This window comes from Ictalurus punctatus, chromosome 26, assembly GCF_001660625.3.
Source record: "Ictalurus punctatus breed USDA103 chromosome 26, Coco_2.0, whole genome shotgun sequence".
Lineage (NCBI taxonomy): Eukaryota > Metazoa > Chordata > Actinopteri > Siluriformes > Ictaluridae > Ictalurus > Ictalurus punctatus.
Window position 1 is genome coordinate 11,288,913 of NC_030441.2, and position 25,188 is coordinate 11,314,100.

Genomic DNA, 25,188 nt, shown 5'->3' on the forward strand with positions numbered 1-25,188 from the left:
CGGCAATGCCTATGTGCTCTGAGAATTTGAGTGTCCCCGGTTTCTAGCCTTGGGTCACACTCTAGGGGTGTCTCCTTAACGCAAGGGGTGGGCTCTTCTACAATCAGGGTTTACGTGGCCGCCATTTTGGCCAGCCATGCCCCTGTTGATGGAGCCTCTGTGGGACAATATCCTCTAACTTTGAGGTTCATGCGTGGTGTCAGGTGGCTGAGGCCCATCTGCAGGCTGCGCATACCTCCCTGGGACCTTCTGTGGTCCTGGAAGGTCTGACAGGGACCCCATTTGAGCCCTTAGGGCAGCCTCTGAGAAGCTTCTGACTCTAAAGGTAGCTCTTCTGCTGGCCCTGACATCTCTCAAGCGAGTGGGAGACCTACAAGCTCTCTCTGTTGCCACTTCCTGCCTTGACTTTGCCCCTGGATTAGCCAAGGCCTTCCTGTATCCTATGCCGGATTAGATTCCTAAGGGGCCTACATCGGCTGCCCACCCTGTGGTGTTGCAGGCACTCTTCCCTCCTCCATTCCCCACACCGGAACAAGAGAGAATGCATCTGCTGTGTCCAGTAAGGATTCTCTGTACTTACATCCACCGCTCTGGCCAGTGGTGTAAGTTGGAGCAGCCGCTGGTCTGCTTTGGCGGTGACAATAGAGGTGATGCTGTGTCAAAGCAGCGCATCTCTAATTGGATAGTGGAAGAAATCTCGATTGCTTATGAGGCGCGCAGTCTCACTACACCTCTGAGCATAAGGGCTCATTCCACTAGGGTTGGTCGCCTCCGCAAAGGCTTTGTCCAAAGGGATATCCTTACAGGATGTGTGTGCTGCTGCAGGGTGGTCTACGCCACACACATTCATTCATTATTACAGCCTGGATACTCATATCACCTCGGGCTCGAGTGTCTTGCAGTGACCCTCGGGCATGGGTCTTTTTGAACAGGCCGTACCCTCGGTATGACGGCGTGGGTATTCTTGTTCCCATAGTGTTATGCTAAACGCAACATTAACGTTCCCTTTGAAAGGGAACGTCTGGGTTACGCATGTAACCCTGTTCGCTGAGAAGGGAACGAGACGTTGCATAGCTTTGTCATACCAGGGCAGGTCTGTGAATTGCGTCATCGCTTCAGATAATAGAGGCTGATGGCGCGATTTACAGGTGCCATATTTATATCACGTGACGCGCTCAATTGCCACGTCACCTGATCATGGAAGGCCTATAAATAGGCATGATTTTACACAAGCTTCAGATACCAGTCACGTGCGAGAGGCGCTCTCCCCATAGTGCTATGGTAAACGTAACATCTCGTTCCCTTCTCAGGAAACAGGGTTACCCAGACGTTTTATGGTTTTGAACCTGTTTTTTCCTCACGTTTCTCAATTTTTGTCTAAGCCTAGTTTATGTTGTTTGCCGATTGCCTGACCCCTTGCCTGTTTTGTGACCATGATATTGCCCTATGTTTTGGATTTGTTTGCCTGCCTGCTCTTCATTAAAAGCTTTAACTGCACTTGCATCCGTCTCCAACCCCGGTACATGACACATATTGTGTAAGACTATCTGTTAATGTATTATCTCTGCTCAAGGGAAATATCTTCTTTCTCCAAACTGCCCCGTCCATCTCATTCTCTACTGTCATCTGTGTTTTATTTGCTTTGAATATCCCATCCAATGCCACATAAGCTAGAACAGTCAAATCCAGCCACTTAGAGACATTATAGGCCAAGATTAAGTTTTGGTGAGCCCTTTAGTCAAACAGCAATGAAGGAACGTTTCAGACAGCACTGAGCTCCAACATCCAACTGAAATCCTCAACAAACTCAGCCAAAGTGTTAGCAGCACTTCTAACAGGGTTCATAGACACTAAAGACCATTCTATTCCATGAAACTGTGAAGTTTAATCAGCAAATGCAGACTGAGAAAACAACATGCATAATTTGTCATCATTTAGTGAAGTTGCAAATGTTTTTTGTAGACCAAACTGAATTAATATTTTCCTCCAGATTTACAAAAATACTGTCAACATTGATTTTCTTTGTACTTACATGGGTATGTTTATAAATGCATGCATGATCATCCATGTATTACCGTGTTCAGGTACAGCTGATTTACATTTAGTGACATCTACAGACTCTTTTTAAAGGCGAAGCTCACTGAAAACTGAAAATGACAATATGATGATTAAATGGTGAAAGTGCACTTCCTAATACAGCTGTGCCACTGCAGTGTGTTAACTACCATATAGGCACACTAACAGATGTACTCTTCCTCATACTATAGGGTGCCATTACTTTTGTCTTAATTAAATAACTAGTCTTATTTGTTTTAATGAATGTTTTTTTAATTACTTTATTAATATAAAACAAATATAAAAGTTCACAAACTTCTCATTATTGTTGAAAGCAATTGAAATAAATAAGCGATTTAAACTTGTATACAACTTGTGTATACAGTCAACATCCATTTTATTAGGCTCACCTGTACACCTGCACATTCATGCAGATACAAGCCAAGAGCTTCAGTTAATGTTCACATCAAATATCAGAATGAAGAAAAAGTGTGATCTCTGTGACTTGGTTGTTGGTACCAGATGGGTTTGAGTATTGTAGAAACTGCTGATATCCTAGGAATTTCACACACAGCAGTCTTTAGAGTTTATGCATTGAATATCTTGACCTGTATTATTTGCCAGATTTTGTGCATTTTTTTGTGCTGCTGCCACATGATTGGCTGATTAGATACAGTAACTGCATGAATGTGCATGTGTAATAAAGTGGTCGGTGAGTGTATAATTGCAGGACAGCATAATTTGAAGCTTATCAGTTGAGGTTTACATTAGTGAGTGTTATTATACATAAATTTGCACACAGTCAAGAGCTCATATAGTATGCAAACATTTTTCCGAACTGACTCGATTTTCATGAATGCAACATTTCTTGTGTAAATGCTCCTGTGAACAATTTACGAATAAATTTGTACATATACAGTTTGATAAATGAGGCCTATTACTCATTGTTTACACATGAATATTTTATTTGCCACCTCTTTAGCATTTAGGAATTACTTGAGCTTCAATTCAATTAAATTCATTCTTTATTACAGACCCATAGGTCCATAACAAAAAGTAAAAAAAAAAAAAAAAAAAACCTACTATACGAACACATATTTTTACGAACAACAAATATTATTTAAAAACATACAAACTTTCATTCCAATGCTTCCAAAAGCAGGAAAAATACCTTGTATCACTTAATGTAATATTATTTAAGACCATTATGATACTGTTTTTTAATCAATTAATTGACATATGAAAATATACATATAATTCCTTAAGACAGCATACAAAGTGGGTACATTATTAGATACAAACATTTGGTTTGCACTTGTCCATCTTGGAAGCTTAAGCAAAATTCTTAATGCATCATTAAATGCCACCTGGAGCTTTTTCATTTTAGCTTTACTATATTTACACCACAAGTGTGCCGTATAAAGAGAAAAATAGCTATTTTAACATAATCTGTACACGTATAAAATTTACGAGCCAACATATTTGCCTGTCCATACAGCATACAGCATTGGCGCTGCACATCATCAACACCATTTAAATCATTTCTAATTATGTGACCCAAGTATTTTACTTTATTTACCACATTTAAAACTTGGTCACCTATATATCCTTGTTGGTGTATGAAGGTTTTTACAGTTTATCCATCACTTTCAAAATATTAGCTTACCTATGGGTGGATGTGGGTTTTCCACACCAAAGAACCAATTTTAATCCAAACTCAAATCTCATTCTTCTTAATATTATTCCAAGTATGAAATCTAAGTGAAATGAAGATGGGTCAAAAAGTATAGCTCAGCTACTAATATTGCATCAAACGCCTTCCCTGTATCCAAGGGAAGGTTGCCAATAAATAAATAAATACATAAATAAATAAAACAACAGTAACAGGATGTGAAAATCTTTGCAGGTACCATCTCATGTTTGTTGTGGAAAAGGAAGGACAAGCTTGGATGTAGTATCTGGAACACTATCAATACTGTCCTATGAAGACAGACACAGAGGATACCTCTGCCCTTTCAGTGTACCTTTCTGGAGCATATCCCTCTGATTCTACTCTCTTTAATAAATATTTCATGTTATAATGATTTTGTTTTGGCACAATGAAGTAAAAGACAGGAAAGAAGAGGATGGTATGTGTTGCCTGTGGGCATTTTTTAAGAAAGAAAATGAGAAAGGTTTCAGGTTTAACGACTAATGATTTATCCATGACTTCTGTCAAAATAATGGTTAAGAGTCTTGAAAGGTGCAGGGTTCTAAGGTAGCTTCATTCACCTAAAATGCTGTCTCTAGAGTGATGCCACTTATGCTTGTCATTATCTATCACATGCTGGTCAAATTTCCAGAAAGTCTATAAGGTTTAGATTTGACATTGTTGGAAGGCTGTTTTTGTACAGAATAGTTTACAGTATTATAACACCTGTAATACAAGAAATACAGTATACCAAAAAACCAATTAATACTGATTGTGTTTATATTGATGCATTTAACTCTGCATGGTTATGTACTGTATAGCAGTTAATTAAACTTTTACTTCAGGTAATTTTACTTCAATAACATTCAATAGGAACTTAAAATCATTTGCACTTCTCGGTCCTACATTAATTCATTAAAAATTCTCTCTCTCTCTCTCTCTCTCTCTCTCTCTCTCTCTCTCTCTCTCTCTCTCTCTCTCTCTCTCTCTCTCACTCACTCACTCACACATACACACAAATTAGGTCCAAAATGGGTCTGGATAAAGAACCTGGGCTGATTCACTTGGAGACTACCATTTCAGAGACACGTAAGACTGTGCTTACCTTTATTTTCACTACATTGACATGTCAACTGTCATCACCAATGCGTAATTCTAGATTCTTTTTCCCACTTATCCAAGTACGGCTCAGAGACCACTTAAAAGCTAAATATGATCATGTCTAATGCACCCAAAGATTGTGAAATTTTCACAGCTTGCTGGCAATTCCGCAGCTTCCTGCAATCAAGAGTAATGGCACTTTATAGGCCACGGCCATGTGACATTTAGCCAGTGACTCTACATGCGTGAAAGAAAGCTGTGAGTTATTTCTGAGCTACATAACGCTGCTGAATGCTGGGCCACTAGGGATGTGGTCAGATGGACTATATGTTCAATAAAGCCATCATAATGTCATTGCTATTATCCTGGTCAAAAAGGCAGGGATGTACTTAGCAGACAAGTGTGAGGCTTTTTCCCCAAGCTTCTCCTCACCATTATCCTTGTATTAACTGTTTATTGACAAATCTGACTGCATAATAGTGATATTGGCATGCACACTGTGATAAGTAAGGCATAAAACACGATGGGGAAAACTGCTGCGGTATAAGAGAAATAAAACACTTCAGGATATATTGTTAAGACAAAACAGTCAACTACAAGGGTAGTATGATATAATACCATCCAAAAGCATTTTTTTCTTTTTATGCCACAGCAATTTGCCAATGCTAACCTTTTTTAATGAAGTAATTGTAATTGTAAATACTGGGAGATGGGTTAGAATCTAAGTTGCAGAACCCTTTATTAAACAACTCCAAAACACATGGCTAAATCTCGGTGAATGAAATAGGCAGACAAATCGGCAAGCAAAACAAAACAGAAGGGTAATCTAAAACAAAAATCTAAAAAGATGGGCAAAAGGTAATAACATGAAACACAATGAGAGAAATCAGACAAACACTCCGTAAGGCTGATAAACTGGCAATATTACGCAATGATTTTCACAAAGTACATGGCTTATAAACCTGTACACAGGAAGTGGCTATGGAAGGAGTGAGATGGAGTCAATATTCTGGAGAGGGCTCCCTCTGGCGGTGTCATGAGTGGGTTTCAGATTGTGGTCTTACAGAATCCCCCCCTCTACGAACACCTCACGGTGTTCTTCACTGAGGGTGTCCCTTGGTCAGTGTGCTGGGTGGTTGGAGTGCATTAGGTGGAACTCTTGTGTCAATAAGGGGTCCAGGATGTCTCTGGCAGCTATCCATGTTCTCCCCTCTGGTCTGTATCCTTCCCATTCCAAAAACTACTCTCCTTCTGGAGTCCAGGATTTCCCTGACCAGATATGATCAAGCTCCATCGATCTCCAGTGATGGTAGGGGTTCTATGTCCATGGTTTCTGGGACAGATTTTGGGTGGGTATCAACAGTGACACATGAAAGGAAGGAGAGATGTGGTAGTTCTTACTGCCGGGATGATAGGTGACTGTAAACTGGAACCTGGTGAAGAACAGTGACCATTGTGCGTGCCTTGGGTTTTTGTGGTCTGTGATTGACCACGGACCATAAAATTTGGAACATGTGAGCTGCCCTTTCCAGCCAGTGTCTCCATTTTTCTAAAGCTGCCTTGATGGAGAGAAGTTCCTTATTGCCTACATCATAGTTCCACTCTGCAGCAGTCAGCTTCCTGGAGAAGAAGGCACATGGATACAGTTTGCCTTGAGATCCGTGTCTTTGTGAGAGCACAGCTCCTATCCCACAGTCCGAGGCATCAACCTCTACAATGCATGGGAGGCTTGGGTCTGGGTGTTTGAGGATAGGGGCTGTAGTGAACTTAGTTTTGAGAGTGTTGAATGCAGCTTGTGCTGAGTCTGTCCAGCATAATTTCTTCAGTTTACCTTTTAGGAGGGAAGTCAACGGGACTGCAGTCAATCCATGGTTTTTGGTGAACTGTCGGTAGAAGTTGGCAAAGCCTAGGAATCTCTGTAGTTCTTTGATGGTTGTGGGGCGTGGCCATTCTGTAACTGCCTTAATTTTAGCCAGATCCATTTCCACTCCTTGGTGACTGATACTGTATCCTAGGAAAGTGGTGTTGGTGGTGTGAAACTCACGTTTCTCCGTCTTAACATACAGGTGGTTTTCATGTAGTTGGGTCAGAATTGTTTTCACCAATTCTGTAGGCGATGATGCACTGGTTTAAGAGGTCACTGAGAATTTTAACGCGCGATCATCCCATTCGCTCTGGGTGGCTAGCATGCGGAAGTGAACAGCATATTCGGCAGCAGATTGTTTTTCTTGGCGGAGGTGCAGTAGGTGCACATCTAGTCCTCCAGCACGATATTCAAACACTTCTCTAATTTGTTTTGCAAAATATTCAAACAAGGTTTGTACCTGCATGTCTGAGTCCCAAACTGTCGACGCTCAATCCAGAGCCTTACCGTTGATGGAGTGAAGTGAGGTGTAGTCAATATTCAGGAGAGGGCTCTCTCTGGCAGTGGGATGAGTGGGTTTCGGTGTTTTTTTTTTCCATTTATAGTTACATATAGTGTCATATATCAGTACTATATAGATTTGGGTTGACATCATTAAATTTTTTTCTACATGCATAAAACATTAAAAATATATGAGGAAATCAGAAATATTGGGATCACACAGACACTGCATCATTCTAGAAGGGGGCACAAGTTAACTCTGGAAGGGGGCATTCAATTAAGAGATGAACAAAATTTGGTTTGCAAAGTTCAACTGAACTGCAAGAGAACAACAAATTAACTGGTTAAGGAACTGGAGGCGTCAGGTACCAAATATGTACACCGACTATTCAGATAGTCTGACATCGCCATGGCCTGAAAGGTGTTCACACAAAGAAGTGTTCTGAATCAAACCCTTGATTATGATTATGATTCTGAATAAAAAATTGACTGAATGAAGACTATGAAGAATTTTTTATAATAATATTTAATAAAATAGTAATAAAGTCTGTGTACATAGAACTACATTGCAAATAATGATTGCTAATAATTTCCTATGACCTAATCTGCATCTCAGATATTTAAAACACATTCTAGACATATCTCTAAACAAATAATATAGTAATTTGTAGTGCTGCTGCAATGTCATTCAGTGCCATACACTTTACAAACGTGATATCCCTGCTGAAAAAAAAGAAACCCTCGGAATTTGTATTGGTTTTAATGGTTATAATGGGAACTGTATTGGTTTTAATGGAAACTGTAATGGTAATTGTGGATCTCTACTGGTAATCTGTTGCCTTCTTTTGGTGACATGTTATGTCTAGTGGAAACCATTAAAGGCCAATAATAGTAATTTTAATGGTTAGCTGATGGTTTGTAGTTGTATTTGTAGTGGAAACCATTAGAATTCTATGGTGGTTTCTATTGTCTGTTTGTTTTTTCAGCAGGGATGTAAATGGATACAGAGTTCTGTAATATTATGTTACATGTTTATCAAATTGTTCTACACCTAGTAAAGAATATTAGCAGGACTCTGTTGCATGGGTTCTTGCTTTCTTCCTAAAGCCAGAACATTCTGTAATGACTTTTTTCCATTACCGATTCTTTCAGAGGCTCTGTACATCACCTGCAAGCTGCAGAACTGTACGGAGGCCAACAAGGGCAAACCTTTCCCCGGCTACATCGACCCCAATTCTCTGGTGGTGCAGGACGAGTATGTGTTTGTGCAGGTGAGTAATAAACGGAGGTGACATGGCAGGGGAATAGAGGGGTGACTTACCCCGAAGTGGTGACAGATTCACCAGACACTGTTAAAAACACCATAGTGAAAGATGGCGTCCATGAGAAAGAGTTGGAATTGGCTTTGTGTGAGTTCACAGAGGCATCCCATGATCATCTTGTTCTGTATGTTTTTCGTCCCTGTCTACCTATAAAGCTCATACAGTGTGAGCTAAATTTGGGAAGCGATTCAATGTGACAAAGTGACCAAGCAATTTAGAGCTGATAAATTGTTTCTAACACCTAACAGCATTTACAGAGGGCTGCTTGTACTCGTTGGTAAATTGCCACCTGGTCTAAAAGTAACCTCTTGTACTTGTGTTTGTGTCTGTCTCTATTATCCAAAGGTGTCAACAGGCGGTCGGCCAATCTACTATGTGTCATCAAGGCGAGACCTGTTCACACCAATGAAGCTTCCCAAATATACGCTTCCAAAGGTAATTCCTAGGCAAAATATTGACATGCATATACATAAATTAGCTTTAGTTTAAAATACTAACAGAGTATCTAATATGTTCATTATCACACAAGTGAAATCTAGAAAAATCTGAACTGTTTCTTGCTAGTTCCATAGTGGATAGCATGTTCGCCTCATACCTCCAGGGTTGGGGGTTCGATTCCCACCACACAACACTGTGTGTGTGTAGATTGCATGTTCTCCCCATGCTGCTGGGGTTTCCTCTGTGTACTCCGGTTTCCTTCCCCAGTCCAAAGACATGCTGATTGGCATGTTCAAAGTGTCCATAGTGTATGAATGGGTGTGTGAATGTGTATGTGATTGCACCCAGCGATGTATTGGCACCTGGTCTGGGGTGTACCTCACCTTGTGCCCGATGCTCCCTGGGATGGGCTCCAGGTTCCCCGTGACCCTGAAGGATAAGCGCTATAGAAAATGGATGGATGGATGGAGGTGAAGTCTAAAATGAGAGGAACATCATCCATCTATCCATCCATTTTCTGTACCGCTTATCATATACAAGGTTGCACAGAGCAGAGGACACCCTGGATGGGGTGACAACCCATCACAGAGCACAATCGCACACACACTCACACATCCATTCACACACTATAGACAATTTAGAGATGCCAATCAGCCTACAACACATGTCTTTGGACTGGGATAGGAAACCAGATTACCTGGAGGAAACCCCAGAAGCACAGGGAGAACATGTAAACTCCACGCACACAGGGCAGAGGCGGGAATCAAACCCCCAACCCTGGAGGTGTGAGGCAAAAGCCACAGTGCATCCTAGACCTCACATATGAAAATTAAATATGTTTAATTCAATCAGGTTCCACAGCTCTTTTGTATGTGGCCCGCATAGTCAGTGGTAGATGAAATTGGCAAATTGCCAGCATGTGTTTTTGAAGTTAGCGGAGCCCAACAAGCTCAGTTTAAAGCTAATAGTAATATTAGTTGTGTGTCAGAGCTGGGTAAAAAGAATAAGGTCTGATCATGATTATTAATCTGTTTTGGCACAGCGGGGCAGGATCAGCCTGGCTCTCCACATGGCCCCTTCACTCCATGCCACTGCATTTAAATTCAGCCATGCTTGATTGCAAATGAAAATCACATTAAGGCTAATGGTTTTGCTTTTTTATGTATGTACGTGTAGCAAATCAAATGTTTTGGGGTTCAAGATAAAATAAAAGTGTTGCTAAAAGGCATAAAACAATCTAACTGCCAGCAGGCCTATAAACAGTTTATCGATGGAGTGTGCTGGCTATTTTTCAATATTAATATTGCTAATTTTGCCAATAACTTGCATTTTTGCAAGTTCAGGAACAAATTTACAAGTATGCTAAATATGGAAAAAATTTAGATATTCTATTTGAAGAATACTTAAAACTTCTGGGATAATTTCAAGCCAGTGAAGCTTTCAATACATGAAATCTTCTCAGTACACCAACTATTAGAAAAATAATATCACAGTGACAAAGGAAAGATAAATGTGCGGTGGTGTGAGAAAACCCGTCAGTTGTGACAGTGGCTGGAAAAAACTCAAATTTTCTTTTTGTTTTCTGAAGATAATATACAATAATATATTTCAGTTTGGCATTAATGTTGTTCTTCTGTAAGTGGATTAGGTTATAAACATAGAGGTACTAGAACTTTGTTTGTGGTTAAGACATTTCCATTCATTAAACACATTTTTTCAGGACTATACTGTATATGGTGGAAAATATCAGAAAATGTGAACATGTGAAGGATTTTTTTCCTAGGCCATCACACATATATCACAAGATCCTAAAGCAGGGGTCATCAATCTTGTCCACAAGGGGCCTGTGCAACTGCAGGTTTTCATTCTAGCCAAATAGGAGGCATACTTGATAGTTGATTGGAGCCCAAGATGAACTGATTAAACAAGTGGAAACAGGTGTGACTCCTGCCTGGTTGGAATGAAAGCCTGTGGCCACACTGGTCCTTTTGGACAAGATTGAAGTTCCCTGTCCTAAAGAAGTTTATCTGCTCAGAATATGTCAAGTGATTTATTACCATTAGCCTAAAGACAATATCTATACCTACTTTTACTTCCTAGGACTTGCATGTGATCAGTACAGATGAAAACCGGGTGGTGGCAGCGGTTCAGGAGTGGAATCAGAATGACACCTATAACCTATACGTCTCAGAGTCCAGAGGAGTGTACTACACACTCGCCTTGGAGAACGTAATGAGCAGCATGGGACCTGAGGGCAACGTCATGATTGATCTATATGAGGTATTCCAGTTTTGCTTATCCAAATCTAAATCTGCTTGTCTATTAAGACCAGCAGTCAAACTAAAGTGGAGACAATTCCTTATTCATTGAGGGTGATTAAGGGTAATAATTCTTACATTTAAACTTTCTGTATTGCTTCTTCCTCTCCTTTCTCATATAAGATGGATGCTCAGTGTAAATGTGCATGGCATCACATACAAAAGACTCAAACTTCTGTGCTACCTCATTGATGTTAATGTAATACACATCATCTTTCTGTGATATCTACTCAATTTTTCTATGCAAAGGTTGTGCATATGGATAGGCTAACATGAATCACAGTCTCACCTTATCTCACAATCATATAATTACACTGTTGATGATAGCATACGCCCTATAAACCTGGCCTGGAGAGAGGAATCCAGTGCCTTGATTGAGGTCACCACCCATCACCATTAGCATATGGGAAAAAAATGCTGCCACTGTCCAGATTAAAGTCTCCAGTTATTGAGCACGTAATAACGTCCTGTTCTGCCTCATTCTTGGTTTGCAGGTAGCAGGAATTAAAGGTATGTTTTTGGCCAACAAGAAATTAGATGACCAAGTGAAGACATACATCACGTACAATAAAGGCAGAGACTGGAGACTGCTGCAGGCACCCTCTACTGATCTACAAGGGAACAGCATCAGCTGCATATTGGTGAGACAGGATGAGAAAAAAAGGGGTGTGTGTGTGTGAGTGTGTAAGTTTTGAGGGAGGGTGGGTGGCAAAGAGGAATAGCGAGAGACGGTAGGAAGAGAGAGAGTGATAATGAGACTGAGAGCTCTTGTTAAATGCCGCCTGTCTAAAATGTGTCTAATGTAGTCAGAGCTAAGCATCAAAAAGAGCAACGCTCAACACACTCACTCATCAAAGTCCAATGGCATGGCATCAACCTTCCGCTAAAAGGTCAGGTGACATAAAGTATTGAGCTGCCTGTATTCTCTAAGGAGAGCAGCAATTACGTTGTGGCAGCATTGCTTCTTTCACAACTCATTATTGCACACGTTGAATTGTTTGCATACAGTCCCCTCTGAAACTATTGGAATAGCAAGGCCAATTCATTTGTTTTTGCTGTAGACTGAAGACATTTGAGCATGTTCGCCTCACACCTCAGGGTCCGGGGTTCGAGTCCCGCCGGGGCCATGTGTGTGCGGAGTTTGCATGTTCTCCCCCTGCTGCGGGGGTTTCCTCTGGGTACTCCGGTTTCCTCCCCCAGTCCAAAGACATGCATGATAGGCCGATTGGCGTGTCTAAAGTGTCCGTAGTGTATGCATAGGTGTGTGAGTGTGTATGTGATTGTGCCCTGCGATGGACTGGCACCCTGTCCAGGGTGTACCCCGCCTTGTGCCCGATGCTTCCTGGGATAGGCTCCAGGTTCCCCGTGACCCTGAAGAAGGAGTAAGCGGTAGAAGATGGATGGATGGATGGATGAAGATATTTGGGGTTGAGATCAAAAGATGAATATGAAAAGAGAGTTTAGATATCAATTTTATTTCCTGGTATTTATATGTAGATCTGTTAAGTGACATAGAGCATAGACCATTTTGTAACAGACCAACCAAAAATATTGACACATGTGACTGACAGATATTTCTTGTTACCCAGGTGTGTCCTGTTAGGTTGATTGTTTAAACAATAAATAGCTACTCTTGGTTTTAGCCTTCAGTTTCACCTGTGAAGACTGTATTTTTTGTTGAAAAGGATATGCCAATATGAAGATCGGAGAGCTGTCCATGGGAGAAAATCAAGCCATTTTGAATTTGAGAAAAACGGGAAAATCAATCAGTTGATGCAGTTATTGCAAGCAAGGGATATGCAACCAAATATTAAGTGTTATTTACTTTACTTTACTTCAATGCTTATCTGTTCCTATACCTTTGCTCACCTAAAAATTGGATGGTCTGATACAAAAGGTTCTGTGTTTTATGTTGTTTAACACATCTAAATGTGATTATAAATAAAAGCTGAAATCATAAACTCATATCCTCTCTTATCCATATTTTGCCCTCAAACCCAAATGTCTTTGGTGTATAGCACAAACAAATGAATTGGGCTTGCCATTCCAAAAGATTTGGAGGGGACTGTATGCACATGTGAATGTAAAGGGAAAACCCTTTGTATTGATATTATCCAAAATCCCAACTGTTAGAACTGGAGGGAGCAGAACGAGTTTAACTACGTGAAACAACATGTTGAAAAGCTCTACTGTTTTTCTGCTGATGCTGTGCAAAGCCATGTTGATTTGATGCCATTTGCTGAGCTCAGAGGAAATTAGAGTTGAGGATACCATTTAATGTAGGGCTTCATTCTAGTCAGAGGTTGGGGATTATGAGTTACAACCTCAAGCCGACTGCAGCATTAGCATATGCCGCCATTTGGATTCACTCTTTCATCATTTTGTCATGTTCCGATCTGTGAACTTTGCCTTTTATGGAGTTTGGGGCACAACTAAATGCAAATAGGCTGTTACATTGGCAAGCTTGATAACTTACAATTAATTTCATATGTGAAAATGGAAAAAAAAAAAAATGTCACTGAAACATTTGGGAATGTTGCAGGAAATATTAATTCAGTTTCTCCTATGAAAACATTTCCAAACAACTTTACTACATTATTGACAAATGGTCCACTGTATGCTATTTAGTCTTCATGTAGGTAAAGACATCTCTCAGTAAACCATTGCTGTGACAGGGGAGCATTCGTCTACTTCACTTGGATGCTTGAGCAAAAAATAAATACCCATTTGATAAATTTGACTAATTAATGGTCTCACGTCCGGCCTTGCTTTCAGCCCCATTATAGAGTTATTTGTCAGAAAATGTCAAAGTTTTCATAAACCCCCAAACAGCCAGTGCAGCATGTGGTTTCCATTGGCATTTGTAGACGTGTAATGAGAATTGTGCCATTAAAGGTTACTCCAATCAAAATTAATGTTGGGATGCAACCGGTGGGAGTGTGTGCTGCTGTGGGATTTGTAATTAGAGCTTTATGGCCATAGAGTGACAGCTTAGTTGAAGCTACTTAAAGAGAATTTATATTGATTTTTACCACAGTTAAGGACATAAATTAATGTCTGTGTGGGTGTGTGTTTTGATTGTAGCCATACTGTTCCTTGCATTTGCAACTCCATGTGTCAGCAAACCCTTATACATCTGGAAATATTGCCAGCAAAGAGTCAGCACCAGGAATCATAGTGGCATCAGGTAAGTGAACATTTCCTCTGGCAATATTATAAGTTCAGAGTTGTAATAAAACTTCAATGAATAAAATCTCATGGGGTAAACTGGACCTAGCACTGCTGGAAAACATGCCTGTCATACACTATTGAGTCTAGACTGTATCGTGTGCTGTTTTTGTAGTCTCAGCATGTTTCATATGAAATCCAACTAAATTTCTATGACTTATTATAATTCCCACAAATTTTACAAAAGATCAGGGTAGTCTTTAAGGATTGTTGAAGAAAATAACTTGGCTGAAGGAATATCTTAAGCCAAGTCATTTGTGCTGAAACCCTTTGATAGACTTTGCCCATTAATTCTACCATTGTAAGATTTTTATACACCATTATTTGAAACTGGTTAGTGAGGGCAAATGAATCCAACATTAAATGATATACATATATTTGTAGACAATTTCTATTACATGCTAGGTAGAAAATAATAAAATAGTGTTCCCCAATCAGCAATAGAATGCATAAAAACCATGCAGATACAGTTTAAGCGCTTCAGCTCATGTTTACATCAAACATCAGAGTGAGGAAAAAATTTAACGTGGCTGGATTCAAATACTCCTGCTCTCCTGGGATTTTCAAGCACAGCAGTTTTTGGAATTTACACAGAATTTTTATTTGGATAGTCCACTGTAGACACTCTACAAACAATAAAAAAAATAAAAAATCTTTACACTGACAGTACCTTGTCTTGTGACTCATTAAGCACACTATCAACTAGAATCAATATGGCAGCAGTTTGTTTGTTGATGTTTAGTTAATAATCTATATACACTCAACAGACTATCAACATATGCCTTTTTCCTTTCACTTTATTTGAATGGTCCAGTTTAATGTTGTTGTTATTATTTAGTAGATAATAAAATATCAACTTGTCCCTTCTTCTGTTGACTTTAAATGGATAGTCCAGTTTCTTGCTCTTGATATCCATTAGATCATCTCTATGTAGACTTTTAGATATAGATAGACTATAGACTATTAACTTGTCACTATCACAACTTTAAATTCAATCCATGTGGACTCTGATGATACATTTTACGTAGAAAGATTATTTTTGATATAGTACTAGCATGTCTAAATATACTAAAAAAAATTTCATCTATTTGGTTTTTGCACATACTGATTGTTTATTATAGCCATGGTGATTATTTCCACTCAAAACATTCTGCAAAATGCAGTACATATTGCAGGCTTATCTATACAACTGTATATTTTTAGGAGTGTACTTAAGGGGAAAGATGATAAGCAGCAATACCATGATCTATGCTAGACAAGTAAACAAATCGTATCTATTGAGTGTGAGCCTGGCACTACAGCACTACTCTAAAGACTGTTTTGGTTATACTAAGCATTTAGCTCTGCACATTAAGACCCTTTCTTACTTCTCTTGTAAGCTTTTATAATGCTGCTAATGTTCATATGAAATCCATGGAGAAACTGTTTCAGAATATGGCCTATAAACATGATTAGTGCCATGTCAGCACAAACAAATAGAGACACTAAGTGCTGCGCTTGAGACAAGTGAGGGCAGAGACTTTTTAGAGTGCTTTAAATCTTGCCTTTCGTCATCTCCCATGTTCTCATTCAGCCTTCTTGCCCAACTGCAATTCATCCTATAAGATTGAAGGCAATTGTCACATCTTTTGTATATGACTCTTACAGCTGTGTGTCTATCACTATATTCAAATACTATATTGTTTTGCAGATGAACACAGATGGAATATAAATGGCTCTCTGACTTTCTAGATAGGGAAATCCCCAGAGGGGAGTATATTAGATGTTCCTCAGCGCACTGAATTTGAGGTGATTGATTTGACTGTCCTGAGGTTTCTCATCATGGGAACGGTGGATGTAACTTATTTAAGGTTTCACATAATGTTCCATGATGGCAGAAAACTCTCGCTGAACTTGGCAATATAGCAACAATGGCACTTATTCATCAAAGATGTGCAGAAACGAGTGCAGATCTGAGCAGACTGAATGATGCATCTGATTCATGAAACTGTCGTGCGACATCAAAACAAGCACTGATCTGAGCATGAAAGATGAATCAGCTTCAGATGCATGGACTCATGCTCCAACCCATTAGTCCATTATTTACATTATATGCATATGACATATCTCACTTTACTCTCATATGCATGTAATTTACATGAAACACACCCTCATTTTTTGCAGGTGTTGTGATAGTGAGCCAATAAAAAGAGAGCATTCAAGTATTCAGCAGGCTATAAATGCCTGGGAAAAAAGATCTGAGAAAAGGGATCATAAACAAACAAACAAAAAAATGTCTAAGATCTGAGGAAGAAGGGAAAAAAGAGGTGAAAAGAGTTGCTCTTGTTACTGAAAAAAAGGTTTAGGGTTAGTGTTATGTGTTATGTATTATTTATTTATTTATTAATGTAATAAAACTGTTTACAGCTGTAATCACTTTTCAACCTCAACTAGTTTTTGTGAACTCTAGGTTGTATACCTGGGAGCTATTGATTTATTTATTCATTATAACTTAAATAAGTCAGAATTCATGAATATTAATATATCCATGTTTAATTAAAGCTTTATTATAAATATAGGTGAATATGTATTCCACCTGGAAAAGTTTCCATATGGGATACTCTAATGTTTTCCAACTCAATCATGACGTTTGTAGTGTATGTGTGATAACTATGGACAAGAATGCATTAACATATTTCCCTGGACTGGTGGTGAGGGTATATTTGTTATACAGTAAGTCTAAGACAGTCGGTAAATTAAAAAAAAAAAAAAAAAAATTTACTTTAAACTGCAGAACTACATACAGAAACATGAGCTCAAAACTATATCCATTACACTCAACAATATAGATTGTAGATTGAGAGATATTTGAGAGAAATTCATATTAAAGTTGTTCTAATGGAGTTTCATCCTGTATTCTAAGGCTGGAGCAATAGACTACAGTAGATCTTTTTACTCTTAATACCAAATTCCGATGATGGCGACTACTACTTCTACTACTACATCTATTACTAATACTACTACTACATCTATTACTCCGACATTTTCTACCACATCTACTAATCTTTTACTACTACTACTGCTGCTACTACATTTACTACCACTACTACATCTACTATTAGAACAACTACTACTGCTATTACGACATCTACTACTACTACTACTACTACTACTACTACTACTAACCATTAGCTATTAATACTCATTTTACAATACAGTTTTTATTTTTTATTTTTTATTGAATAAAAAAAGTTATCCAACACCTATCACCCATATGGAAAAACTAATCACAGAGCTGTGGTGGAATTTTGGCCATATTCTTTGTCAAAATGCTTTAGTTTAGCCACATTGGAGGTTTTCGAGCATGAACTTCCCATTTAACGTCCTGCCACTGCATCTCAATTGGCTCAAGTCAGGAATTTGACTAGGCCACTCCAAAACTTTAATTTAGCTTTATTTATTTATTTATTTTATTTTTTAGCCATTCAGAGGTGGACTTACTCTATGCTTTGGATCATTGTCTTGCTGCATAATCTACATAAATTAGTAACTACAGGGGCAAATACATTTTCACACAGTCTCAGTTGTTATTGGATAACGTTTTTGCTTCAATAAATAACATGATCATTTTACACTGTATTTTGTGTTTACTCAGGTTGCCTTTGTTTTACCTTAGATTTTGTTTTAATTTCCAAAACAATTTAGTATGAGATATACACAAGAACAAAAGAAATCAGAAACTTTTTTCACAGCACTGTATTATGCATTACATTAGCAATAATAAATCACAGCAATTAGTAAAGAATTTGTTAAAGAGTAGATATGTTTCAACAACTGCCAGTTGTTGATTTTAAGTGAGTGTTGCATTTTTTATTTTTTTCCCCAGTACAAAATGTGTTGGAATTTTTGCCTGTATTAATCACACATGCACTACAGATGCAAAGCAAGCAGAGATTAGATTTAAAAAAAAAATGCTGGAGTGTTCCTTTATTCAGCTTGCCATAGTGTTGAGTGTGGATTGCTGAGCAAAGGAGCAAGTGGAGAACCTGCACCACCACCACCTTTATTACAGGAGTAAACATACAGTTTTGCTCCCTGACTTTGTATTCAAAAGTTTATCTAAACAATATGTTTCATGAATGACACAATGGGCAGCATTGATTGCATTAGAAACGAACAATTTGATCAATGCAGCAGGAGCCACAAAATGTGTACAAAGTCTCTGGCTATGCACATAAAATCACGTGGTCCTGCATGCTGACGACAAAATCGTATAGCCTGGATCATACAGGATCATGCCATTGAGTTTTATTTATTATGTGTATCTTATTATTTTTATAGTGTACACGATGTACAGTGTAGTTTGACTTTTTTCTTTAACAAACAGTTTCTCAAGGCAGAAACCTAATTAGTAGTTATCTTGACAAACTTGTGAAATAATTCTTAAGAAAAGAGGGTGTGATCCTCAAGATGACGACTGTACTCCAAGTCATTAAACTTTCTGCCTTTGAAAGTCTGTTTCCGTGGCTAATATATGTGCATGTGGTTCTTCAAAATAAAGCCAAACAAGCATGGATATATGTTTTAATTAATAACTACTTTTAATAAATTATTCTGTGTAAAATTTGCTTTAATGGAAATTATATATTTTTGGATCAAATGGAAGATAAGAGTAGCAAAAAAAACCCCAAACACTTTTGGACCTCATCCACACCAACAATTTTCACACAAAATCATGTGCACATGATGTTAAATGTATTATACCGGATGTCTAAAGTAGTAGAATATTGGCTGTAGATTTAATCTCTTGTTTATTCAATTTATTCATAACTTCCCATCCAACAACCTTAATATTCTGTCCTGTACACAATGTAATATGTCTTTTTTCCACCGTGTCTCCATATAGGTTCCATAGGTGCAGAGTTGTCTAGCAATAACATTAGCATATTCATCACATCTGATGCTGGAAACACATGGAGGCAGGTGAGCATGCCAAAAACTGAGTTTGTTCAGGGGATGTCATTTCAATATTGATGCAATCTTCAAGTCTATAAATCCACCTGCTTTATACAAGAGTTGGTAATCAAACTACACCTCCTGAGCAAATTGGATTCAATGGCGTGCCTGCAGGTGGCCCTCGCTCACATGATGGCACGTTTTAACTCTACAGGGGGATGCCATCTAATTAAAAATGGTGGGCAAGAATAATTACGAGAATATTTGATGTGGCAAAAAGTTAAAGGTTGTGTGTGTGTGTGTGTGTGTGTGTGTGTGTGTCAGGCACGTTTTCCCTACCATCAAACACAATGTCAGGATAATCTCTCAGATTTATGATTTAACGTTGTTTTAAGTGCGATGGATGCTATTTGGGTTTTTATTTAATCAGGCTGAAAGTTCTTCCCGGGATGATGACCTGAAATCGCATCATAACTCAACTTATCCAATCCCTCTCATAAGCACAAGACAAATTAAACAAGCTGATGAGACATTGTGACTAGGAAGGACATGAAAGTCAAGACACTTTATATTGTCTCCTGCCAGCCTTTATTCAGTTTAGCTCTGCATTTTAATATCAATAGGATCTTCAATAAACAGGGTCTTCAATAAAAACAGCAGATGAGACAATCGACACATGCATCTGGAATTATTGACAGTTGCACATATTAACTGACACTTCTTAGAAGCTGTGCCCCCTCCCCTGATCTCACATTAGTAACATTTTGACCTGTGCTCTATATATATATATATATATATATATATATATATATATATATATATATATATATATGTATATGTATGTATGTATGTATATATATATATATATATATATATATATATATATATATATATATGTATGTATATATATATATATATATATATATATATATATATATATATATATATATATATGTATATGTATGTATGTATGTATATATATATATATATATATATACAGTATCTCACAAAAGTGAGATGTATATGTGTGTATGTGTGTATGTATATGTATGTATATGTATGTATGTGTATATATATATATATATATATATATATATATATATATATACAGTATCTCACAAAAGTGAGTACACTCCTCACATTTTTGTAAATATTTGATTATATCTTTTCATGTGACAACACTGAAGAAATGACACTTTGCTACAATGTAAAGTAGTGAGTCTACAGCTTGTGTAACAGTGTAGATTTGCTGTCCCTTCAAAATAACTCAACACACAGTCATTAATGTCTAAACCGCTGGCAACAAAAGTAAGTACACCCCTAAGTGAAAATGTCCAAATTGGGCCCAATTAGCCATTTTCCCTTCCCGGTGTCATGTGACTTGTTAGAGTTACAAAGTCTCAGGTGTGAATGGGGAGCAGGTGTGTTAAATTTGGTGTCATCGCTCTCACACTCCCTCATACTGGTCACTGTAAGTTCAACATGGCACCTCATGGCAAAGATCTCTCTGAGGATCTGAAAAAAAGAATTGTTGCTCTACATAAAGATGGCCTAGGCTATAAGAAGATTGCCAAGACCCTGACACTGAGCTGCAGCCCGGTGGCCAAGACCATACAGCGGCTTAACAGGACAGGTTCCACTCAGAACAGGTCTCGCCATAGTCGACCAAAGAAGTGGAGTGTACATGCTCAGCATCATATCCAGAGGGTGTCTTTGGGAAATAGATGTATGAGTGCTGCCAGCATTGCTGCAGAGGTTGAAGGGGTGGGGGGTCAGTCTGCCAGTGCTCAGACCATACGCCGCACACTGCATCAAACTGGTCTGCATGGCTGTCATCCCAGAAGGAAGCCTCTTCTAAAGATGATGCACAAGAAAGCCCACAAACAGTTTGTTGAAGACAAGCAGACTAAGGACATGGATTACTGGAACATGTCCTGTGGTCTGATGAGAACATGATAAACTTATTTGGTTCAGATGGTGTCAAGTGTGTGTGGCGGCAACCAGGTGAGGAGTACAAAGACAAGTGTGTCTTGCCTACAGTCAAGCATGGTGGTGGGAGTGTCATGGTCTGGGGCTGCATGAGTGCTGCCGGCACTGGGGAACTACAGTTCATTGAGGGAACCATGAATGCCAACATGTACTGTGACGTACTGAAGCAGAGCATGATCAGTATGCAGTATTCCAGTATGATAACGACCCCAAACACACCTCCAAGATGACCACTGCCTTGCTAAAGAAGCTGAGGTTGAAGGTGATGGACTAAACCCTATTGAGCATCTGTGGGGCATCCTCAAACGGAAGGTGGAGGAGCATACGGTCTCTAACATCCACCAGCTCAGTGATGTCGTCATGGAGGAGTGGAAGAGGACTCCAGTGGCAACCTGTGAAGCTCTGGTTAACTCCATGCCCAAGAGGGTTAAGGCAGTGCTGGAAAATAATGGTGGCCACACAAAATATTGACAGTTTGGGCCCAATATGGACATTTTCACTTAGGGGTGTACTCACTTTTGTTGCCAGCGGTTTAGACATTAATGGCTGTGTGTTGAGTTATTTTGATGGGACAGCAAATCTACACTGTTACACAAGCTGTACACTCACTACTTTACATTGTAGCAAAGTGTCATTTCTCCAGTGTTGTCACATGAAAATATATAATCAAATATTTACAAAAATGTTAGGGGTGTACTCACTTTTGTGAGATACTGTATATATGTGTGGACATGCACCTCTACTTCAGATAAACACAAATACACTTATTTAAAAAAAAATCTAAATGTATTATTATTATTATTATTATTATTATTATTATTATTATTATTACCTTCTAAACCATAGGCTTCCTGCAAAATTCAAGTTCTCTAAAATGCCATTTTAAAGAAAATTAAAAACTTTAACTGCTAAAAACTGCCAGCCTGCCTAAAGATGATTTAATGGCCTCATATAGTGAATGTAATGATTTGATCAAATTGTTAGTTGCATACCACAGCAAAACAGAGACATGCCTAGTAGATTCGGTTTGCAAATGGTCTTGCAGTCAAATTATCCATGATGCACATGTGGCGTCACTTACACTGAAGAGATGGCAATTCTAGTAATCTATAAAAGTTATTAGCCCTTTTAAAAGATAAAATAAATGACAATGTTATTGGACTCGTAATGACTGTTGAATGGGCAGGGCTAAAGATTGGTATAAAGACAGCCATAGTTTTCATGATGATATTCATTATTTTTATATTTTAATTATTATATTTTAAATGTCCCGAGACCCATTAGGATAAGCAGTATAGAAAATGGATGGATGGATATGTTAAATGTAATGGATGTGTCTTTCAGTGGAGTTGGAAAAGGGATCTTTGAATGCAGTTTTCTCACTTCAGACTTTAAAATACTACAACTTGTGGTTTTGATTTGTTTAGACAAGGAGTATATTTTAGTTCAAGAAAGCTTGTATTGTGCAAAATTACATGTAAATAGAAAATGTCAAAATGTCAAAAGGTGAAAGGTTATACCAGGCCATCACACTGGTTTTGATCCTTTTTTCAGATATTTGATGAGGAATTCAGCATCCTATACCTGGACCAAGGAGGTGCACTTGTGGCTATCCGACACACTCCTCTCCCTATCAGACACTTATGGTAAACCCATGCAAGCATGCCATGTATTATGTTTTATGAACATGTTGCTAGGGTGAGTCAATTCAATCTTACAGAATGAGAGTATGAATACTGTAAAAAATGTGAAAATATTTGCTTTAATCTCAGTGGGCTGTGTAATACTCTCAATAGAAGCCTGAATTGTAATGCACTAAAGTCATCAGGCTGGCACAGTCTGGCTTTTTCAATTACTGTAGTAGTCAGGCATGTCAAGGAAATGAGGTCTTTTCAAAGCAAAAGCAATGATGTGTTGCATAAAAACAGTTAGCTCTGTGTGTGTGTGTGTGTGTGTGTGTGTGTGTGTGTGTGTGTGTGTGTGTGTGTGTACACGTCATGTAATGTTTGTGTTTCTTCACAGGTTGAGTTTCGATGAGGGCCGGGTATGGAATAAATACAGCTTTACATCTTCGCCGCTGTTTGTAGATGGTGTTTTGGGTGATCCGGGGGAAGAGACACTTATTATGACGTATGTATTTTTAAAAAAAATAAAATAAATGAATGGATGGTTGGATGGATGGATGCTGATTTACTCAAGTGAGAAGCTTCTTTAAAAACCACAACTGAAAAGTTCAAGATAAGTATTTCCAGGGTTAATGCTTTGTATTCATCAGTGTTCAGGTGTGTGCCTGTGCATCTATAACGAACAAGTTGCCATCATTTCCCCCTTTTCTCTCACTAATAAGGGAAGGTTTTCTTTCAAGGTCTCACCAAACATCGAAATGACCCCTCCTGCATTTTGATCAGCATAGATCAATGTGCAAGAGGTCGAGCTATGCATTCAGGCCTATTTTTGGCTCTTCAAATCACCAACGGAAAAACCATAAGAGAAGAACTTTGGAAGGCAGAGACTCTACCATGTTATTTTTTATTTAATTTTTTTTAGACATTGCATAATGAGCTATTAGGGCCTGCAGGCATGAACAATATTTTCATGTATCATCTTTACTGTCATTTGATGGTGTTTACTAAAAAGATTCCAAAATATCTATTAAGATAGGTCACCATGTCATCATCCAAGGTTAAGCCTTAGTACTCGTCAAAACTCTATCAATTTAAAGAAAGACTTTAAAAATGCTAATTATTGCACCAGTTAGCATCATGCAAATGAGATCCTGGTAACAGGTCTTATTAGCATTCATTGGCACATTAGCCATTTTGGGCAGAAATATTGCTTACTTTGTGATTTTTTTTTTATTGCAAAGTCAAACCAAGGTTTTTTTTCCCCCAAGGCCTAAGAATGTCAAAGGTTTGCTTGTATTTCAGTCAGGTAATGACTGTCTAGGGCAGAGAAGACATATGACAGATGCATCGCTGGCATGTCACAATAATCACTTGTGTCAGTGAAGACCCAATATGGCGGCTATAGCCCAGCACATGGTGGCTGATGGGATTCTCTTTATTTGCAGAATTTTCGGGCACGTCAGTCATCGGTCCGAATGGCAGCTGGTGAAGATTGACTTCAGGTCTATTTTTAACAGGCGATGCACTGAGGCAGACTATCAGACTTGGCACCTCCATAACCAGGTGAGACTTTCAACATTCAAGTCCAAATTTTGGAGAGACATGCCCATATTTTTAATTAATCTCAGAACTGAAGATTTTTTTTAAAAGCAGTTTTCACTTCAATAGTCAAGTTTCAATTCCAGGAAGCAGAAAATATACATTTATACATAGGCTACTTACATATGCTTCTAATGATAATGTATGTCTTGTGTTTCATAAATCAGAAGCTGTTTAATGTTTAGAAATAAAACACAACAGCAAACCAAAAAACCCACCTGCAAAAGAAATAACGCAATAGCAAACGAAATAACGCAACAGCAAAATCAAAAACATGACAGTAAAATAAATAACATGACAGCAAATCCAATAACAGTAAAACGAATATCATAACAGCAACACCAAAAACACAACAGCAAATCCAATAACACAACAGTAAAAGCAATATCATAACAGCAACACCAAAAGCACAACATCAAATCCAATAACACAACAGTAAAACCAATATCATAACAGCAACAACAAAAGCACAACAGCAAATCCAATAACAGTAAAACCAATATCATAACAGCAACAACAAAAG

General features: G+C 38.4%; 1 protein-coding gene across 2 annotated transcripts in view; it reads left to right on the top strand.

The window, feature by feature from the left end:
- Positions 1–25,188, top strand: part of LOC108258286 (VPS10 domain-containing receptor SorCS1) — a 243,204-nt gene that overhangs the window by 181,776 nt on the left and 36,240 nt on the right. For both annotated transcript variants that reach the window (XR_006981095.2, XM_017456818.3), the window contains exons 6-15: positions 4,770–4,834; positions 8,364–8,482; positions 8,879–8,968; positions 11,072–11,251; positions 11,784–11,930; positions 14,374–14,476; positions 19,403–19,479; positions 22,996–23,087; positions 23,464–23,571; positions 24,512–24,629. Coding sequence is in view for 1 of the 2 variants with exons in the window: in XM_017456818.3 (XP_017312307.1) it covers positions 4,770–4,834; positions 8,364–8,482; positions 8,879–8,968; positions 11,072–11,251; positions 11,784–11,930; positions 14,374–14,476; positions 19,403–19,479; positions 22,996–23,087; positions 23,464–23,571; positions 24,512–24,629 (1,099 nt within the window). In the remaining variant the exon portion in view is untranslated. The remainder of the gene's footprint in view (positions 1–4,769; positions 4,835–8,363; positions 8,483–8,878; positions 8,969–11,071; positions 11,252–11,783; positions 11,931–14,373; positions 14,477–19,402; positions 19,480–22,995; positions 23,088–23,463; positions 23,572–24,511; positions 24,630–25,188) is intronic.